At 41.1% G+C, this 7,575-nt stretch overlaps 1 protein-coding gene across 1 annotated transcript; it reads right to left on the minus strand.

The window, feature by feature from the left end:
- Nucleotides 1-3,923: 3,923 nt before the first annotated feature.
- LOC113818592 (uncharacterized) lies at nt 3,924-7,575 on the minus strand (the record flags this gene model as incomplete). Its single annotated transcript, XM_070136057.1, is given in 2 exon segments — nt 3,924-7,226; nt 7,532-7,575. Coding segments are annotated over 2 exon segments (213 nt in total), but the record flags the coding sequence as incomplete, so codon positions are not given.

Consider the following 7,575-nt stretch of genomic DNA (forward strand, 5'->3'; position numbering starts at 1 on the left):
TCATGTGTAAGATTTCCTACCAAAGTTACCGTAGTTTTGTCCATGCGATGAGGTAGCAAACTCTTAGCTCTACATGTTGGACATCCGCCTCGTTCTCTTTCATTCTAATCTCCCAAACGAAACATGCTATCTATTTATCTCGCGTCGGGAGCTTCAATTAGCCACAGTGGCATTCAACTAGTGCGCCGTGGTGGACCAGTTAATCGCAGAAAGTTGATGGAGGCTGATGAGAGAAGCGCACATTTTGTAGGGTTGAGAGCGTTATCCGTTTAATAGTCAGCGAAATCCCCTTAACGGCTTCTAATCCCTTTGATGCTGTGTTTGTATTTTATGAACAAATTGGCGGTAGAAATTCGAGAAGTGAATTTCCGTGTTGTCAGAGGATTCTGCGAGGGCGGAGGTCATAAAATTTATCTTATGAGCGATAGAGCAGTAGAGTAAGTTCCAGGCAGTTCTGTAACTTTTAAGAATTCTGAAAGGTCATGCAAAATTCCAGAAAGCCGGCGAAAGTTTCCAAAGATTCTGAAAGATCTGGAACATTCCAGTAAAACTCGAGAACGTCTGGAAAAATCTTTTGTTCGCTTCCGGCCGTCGACACCCTTGCCTCGCGCGTGTCGGAGCCCCGTCCGAGGCTCATTGTCGGCGCCCGTACGTGGCGTATGAAAGGCCTTGCTGACGCCCCTTGCCCTCCACCTCCATCTTCATCTAACCTTCCACCTTCACTCTCACTTCCACTTCCACCTTCACCTCCACTTACACCTTCGCCTCACCCTCCACCATCATTTTCACCTCCACCTCCCTCCAGCTCCACCACCACCATCACTTCGACCTCTACCTCCAGTTCAACCTCCATCTTACCCTCCATCTCCACCTCCACCTCCAACTCCACCTTCACCTCAAACTCTACCTCTACCTTCCCCTCTCCTTCCATCTCCTCTTACCCCCACTTCCACCTTTACCTCCACTTCAACCTCCAACTTCCCCAGCTGCAGCTCCACCTCTACCTCCAGCTCCACTTCACCTTCACCACCTCTACTTAAACCTCCAGCTCCAACTCCACCTCTACCTCCATCCACTACCACCTCCACCGCCAACTCTACTTCAACCTTTACCGCCTCCAGCTCCACTTCAACCTCCACCTCCCCCTCCCTCTCCCTCTCCCTCTCTCCCCTCCACCTCCCCCTGTACCTATCTTCGTGCCCGTCTCCACCGCCGCTGAAGAGAACGACTTGGAAGATTAAAGATGTATAGAGGAGGAGGAGTTGCTGGTGAGGAGGACTTCTTGGAGATGTATTGTAAATGATAACGTTAATGATAATGGTAATGACAATCCGACTATAGTGATTAAAAAGATAATATTAATTATCATATGTTATCTTTATTATGTTATTGCTGTTACTGTTATCATTTTATTAACATAATCACTATAATAACAATGATACTACTACTCCTCCTACTAGAAATAATAATAATGATAATAATAGCAAAATAATCATGATAGTAATAATCATTATTGCCATTATTATTATTACTATCATTTATAATAATAATCATTATTATAATGGTGATGATGACGATGATGAAAGTACTACTACTACTACTACTACTTCTACCATTACTACTACTAATAGTAATGGTAATGATGATAACATTAATGATGATGATAATAATAATGAAAATAATCATAACATTAATGACCAAGCTGAGAACAATAGTGGTGTTAATGACAAAGATAATTACAATAATGATAACAGTTATGATAATCAGGATAACTATACAAGTATTAATGATTTCGAAAATAAAAATACTGGCAATCACTAGCCCACTCAAAAAAAAAAAAAAAAAAAGAAAAAAAAAAAAAAGTTCAGTAAGCGTTCAGTGGTAATATTGAGAAACACAAGCACTTGCATGGGAAGGATATTTTTGGAAACCAAGAAATACTGAAAAGCAAAACGTTGAGCGATAAACCATCCCTGATAGGATTAATCTGTCCTCCCACTCATTCATTTCTCTGCGTTTCTTTATTTCTTGCTTCGTATCCAAAGGCGAGGGACACAGGTATCTCGCTGAAAATATAAATGATTGACTACAGACCGTATCATCGAAGGAAACCACGGGATCTTTTATCACATTCCTTCAAAATTCAACCCTTGTACATCGGGTACTGATTTACGAGTATAAAAGTTGTGGGAAACATCACAGATATAACAATGGAAGATGTGTTGTTATCTATCTGATGCAAGCAAGTAAATGCGTACTCTGGTGTGTATTAAAGGGGCTGTTGTGATGGGTAGTTGTAAAATGCATCGGCGATTGAAGTGTTACGCAGAACCACTTTCATTATGATTGAATCAGATATGTTTCCACTTGTGATGGCGTAGGCAGAGGAATTATATGTAGAAGTGCATCGCTACTTGTGAAGTGTGTCAGTTTTTGTTTTATATTTGTGCTACATACCGAAGCGTTGCAGAATCGAGGAAAGGTTGCACGTACGTACAGGATACTTGTAAAATATCTTTTTTTCCGATACTTGTGATATCTTGGAATTGGTAGGTATCCTGTGTACACGTGTGGCAGAATGGTTAATGGAATGCGATAAATAATTCCAGATTCTTCAGAAGTCTCTGCGGTCTATTAATATCAAGGCGGCTGTATCCCAGGCATCCAGTAATACGTAGAATGTGACACTGGATCTGAATGAATAAATACCTTCCTCATTTTCACCACTGCGAGTAAAGAAGTAGCTATAAACATTATTCTCAGATTATAAATGGTTCGGCCCAAATAGGAAATGAAATGCACGTTGCGAGGGAACCTAATAGTCTTCAAATAGCCTGCGCGCTGAATCCACATGAAGTGAGTAGGTTCTTGCCGGGTTTTGCATGAATATCAGTTCAAAAGCACAGGGCTTGGCAAGAGGAGAATTCCTCGGTGCCGGAGGAAGGGGCATTCTTATCTTATGGTAGAATTAATAATTCTTATTTCTTTAATACAGTAGCTTTTAGACAATCTTATTCTACATGTGTAAATCGTCAGTTAAATCTCGATGGTAGGTGATCATTCAACAAGCATTTATAAAAATAAAACATTAATAGGCTTGATTAATTAAACAGCTGTACGATTATCTGACTTTTGATTTGTGTTATGTAGGTGATATCAGTAATATGTAAGACGAATAATCTTACATGAAAAAATATTGAAGGTAATATATCTGTTATATAATTCCATTAGCAAATTAATCATTCATAAAGATACAAATCTCTATCGCTTTTATAAGATATATTGCTGCACCCATTCCAGTGAGAGAGCAACACACCTTGATACCTCATTTGTGATAAATATCATTACAGTGTAAATTACAGTTATTTTTATTGAGGGCAGTTGTGATAATGAGGAGACTGATGGTTAAGATAAAGATGATGAAGATGAAAGTGATAGCGAGGAAATAATAATGATATAACAATTACAATAATAAGAAATTAGAAATAAAAGGACAGCTAGCACCACTACTACGAACAAGTATATATATATATATATATATATATATATATATATATATATATATATATATATATATATATATATATATATAATGATGACGATGATGATGCTAATGATGGTGCTGCTGCTAATGATGATAACGATGAAATGATATTGGTAATAATGATAACGCTGACAACAAAGATATTAATGATAATTATCATGCTGATGATTAGAGTATCAGTAAACAAAATGACGATAGCATGTTGATATTGATAATGATAATAACACTAACAACTAAAACAACAGCAATAATAATAATAATGATAATAATGATGATGATGATGATGATAATAATAATAATAATACGTACCTGGATTCCAATCGAAAATATTGTCACTGACAATCTTTCTAGATCAACGCAGAAGGATAATAAGAAAAAGTTAAAGATGGAATATGTATTTATACATGTTTTATTACAAAAATACAAAATATTTCATTACATGGATAACACAGAATGAAAAACCTTTGCACCTGGGCCAATATGAGAAAGGATAAGGAGAAACCAATGGAAGAGTTATGCAAGAGAAAATGTCTTAAGATGAAAACTTTTTTTTGTTTTGCAAATATGGACAAAATTTTACTATTTCAGTACTAATGAAATAATAAACATACCCTATTTAGCTCTATATTTACAGCAGTTTTGTTTTTTTAAGAGATTTTGAGAGGAAGGGGACAAAAAGTGAAATTGATTTAAAAGAATGTAAAGAAATTATACATATATTTACATATTCAAGTAGTGAAATCATAGCATTACACATTTTCTTTTTTTAAACCAGATTTTAATTTGATTATAATTTGAATAGCATATTTGTTCGTGCTGGGCCAGAACTAGTGATGAATATGTTTTTGCGTCTGTTTGCAGTTGCATTATAAAAACAATGTAGTCCTGTATGCAAATTCCATGTAAACCTTTGAAGAGCTGAATAACTCGACGTAGCATAACGCTCAAATAATTTTAGAATATCCAGAGAAACATAAAAAAAGATAATTAACTGCAAATGGAAACAAAAGATGAGAAGAGCGTCAATGGGGGAATATTAGCATAACCATTACTAGAACATGATTAAGCTTACGCGCGATAAACCAACAGCAGAAGACCCCTCCCCCCCTCCATTTACGAAGCAACAAGCCACGATAGAAGACAGGAGAGTGAGTGAGAAAGGACATTGAGAGATAAGGACAGACGACACAGTCCTTCCTTGTACGTTGGGACTTGACCCTTTCCTCCTGATCCGCTCATTGTCATCTGTGGAAGCGCAAAGCAGCTTCAGAAAGCTTCTGATCTGAGCTGAAGCTGAGGGGAAGTGTGAAGTGCCAAAAAGGAATCAAAGCCACTGTCTCTCTCACCGTTGGGTGGTCTTCTGATCCCCCCCCCCCCAATAAAAAATATGAATAATAACAATTAAAAAGTGAAGCAAATCACTAACAACAATACTGAAGATGACGATGGCGATGTTTATGATGGATGATAGAAACATGAAGAACGACCAGTCTTACTAAAGCCGCGAAGAGAAGCGGGAAGCCTTCAGAGAAGTCTTGAAAGCGCACAGAAAGTCAAAAGAAGCAGAGGTTTAGGCTTGAGAATCTTTGGCTGAAGTCACTGTCTGTATTTTTTTTTTCTTTTACTTTATATTTTTGTTCATGTTCGAGCAAGAAAACAAATAAATAGACATGTAAAGGTGATAAAAAGGAGAGGAAAAAACGCAAAAAAGTAAAACTGCCATAAGAACTACCCATGTTAACCCTAGTATGAAAATTGAGCAATACCTTTAAAAATGTAAAAATTCCGATAAAGCTCCTTATTTACTGCGCTGAGGAATTAATAAAACAAGGGAAAAATTACCGTAATACAAAGAGTTTCTAACAAATGTATTAATTTTATTTTATTTAGTATTATTTTTTTGCGATCGAAAACTCTCCCGAAACGACTGGGAGAGCATCACCATAACGTGATGCGGAAATAGCGAGAAGACCCTCTAGAATCTTGTCACCAATTTCTGTACAAGTATGTGTGTGTGTGTGTGTGTGTGTGTGTGTGTGTGTGTGTGTGTGTGTGTGTGTGTGTGTGTGTGTGTGTGTGTGTGTGTGTGTGTGTTTTATCATATCGTCAGTCATTTTACATGAATATTATTATCTCTGTCAGTCCCCAAAGCGTCCGAAATCTCAGACGGCGATAAATACCCAGCTTAAAAGTATAGCGCACTTTGCATTATTGAATGAAAACAGACAAAATTTCTCCTCTCTAGCAGAGAAAGCTTCCCTTCCCTTCTAGTGAAACTTCATCTATAATGCTTAATACACGATCCAGACTTCAACAACACATTTTGATCAACGTACCGCCGCTCTGGTCCTTTCCCGAAACTGCTCGTTATCAAATGGCGATGAGGGATCACCCTGTCACGAGAGCAGCGATCCCACACTCTGTAATATTTATCTACTTTAAAGGATAGATCTTACAGCGTCCTGTGAGACTTATTGTGCAGATTCATGTCGTTCGTGAAGCGATTTATCTCTGTTTATTCTTGCTAGCAGGCGCGCATACGATTAATAGGGTCGTTCACATCCCCCTAAAGGCTCATGCACATCCTCCGAAAGGCTTGCTCACATCCCCGCAAGGTTCGTTCACATCCCCCGAAAGGCTCGCTCATACCCCCGCAAGGTTCGTTCACATCCCTCGAAAGGCTCGCTCACATCCTCGAAACCCGAGGGAAAACACCGCAACACTCCGCTTCGGCTGCACATGACGAGAAGCGACCACTTGTTGACAGTAACAATAGTTGACCCTTACTATGCACCTGAAGAACACTAAAACTACGGTCATGCATACAAAGACAGAGCAAAATTAATACGCCTACGGAATTATTCTGAAACATTATCACGTTATTGATTTTTTTCTCTCTCCCACAGTTTAAGCTCCTTATCTTGGTGTGGAGAATAGGATCAGCGGTGACAGGAGTCCTACACGAGTGTCGCTGGCTTTGCAGCCTCCTGCCAAACAGGTGGACAAGCGCATGTCGACAGCCGGTTGACAGGCAGGTGCCAGGGCCGACGCGGGGGTCAGCGGGGCAGCCTGCGTCACCCACGACGGTGTCATGCATCCAGCACTGAAGGTAATTGGATTCAAAGGCCTACTGTATAACATTCATATCGCTGGTTGATGTCCCCGCGGTGGACACAAGCACCACGTCTGGATGCGTCATACAGCGGCTTCACAGTGGCGAGAGAGTGCACACAGACTTCTCGTTCAACAAGTTTGGCAGATATTATCCTGGAATCCGAGCGGCAGACTTCTCTTCGCCCGATAAGTCGTTCGTGGATACATTTATCACATCCTGAAAGTTGCGGGAAAGCCTCAAGCGTCTCGCTCCTCAGGAAAGGTCGGCCCCACTTCCCGACGCCCGCGAGGCCGACGCCCTCACCGCGCCTCGCCCCCCGGAGGCCCCGGCGCCCACTGGGTCACGACAGACACGTCAGCGCGAAGCCCGGGGTCACGTGACTGCGGCCGCGGGCACTATCAGACTTTGGTGACGGGGATCTTTCTGACGGAGGAGTAGGTGTGGTACACGTACTCGTCGGCCATGATGTGCCTAGTAGGGGCCGAGTGCTCATCGGGCGGCCACGGGGCCAGCGGGCCGGGGGGCCAGCCGCGCCCGAGCTTATCCCGCTGGTGCCGCCGCTTGTACCTGGGGAGGGACGGGGAAGCATTACGCTGGGAAACATCTAGTCTCTTGAAAAGCAGTCAGTGGTCGGTATTTCATAAAGGCAAACACCATATTAAACAAGCATTCATGTACTCGCATGTTCATGCATACTCTCTCTCTTTCTCTCTTTCCCTCTCCCTCTTTCACCCTCCCCCCCTCTCTCTATCTATCTTTCTCGCACACACACACACACACACACACACACACACACACACACACACACACACACACACACACACACACACACACACACACACACACACACACGACGACGTAGAAGGCCGTACCGACAAAGCAGGACGGAGAGGGCGACCAGCAGGACCGTCGATAC

The sequence above is a fragment of the Penaeus vannamei genome, chromosome 21 (genome assembly GCF_042767895.1).
Source record: "Penaeus vannamei isolate JL-2024 chromosome 21, ASM4276789v1, whole genome shotgun sequence".
NCBI lineage: Eukaryota > Metazoa > Arthropoda > Malacostraca > Decapoda > Penaeidae > Penaeus > Penaeus vannamei.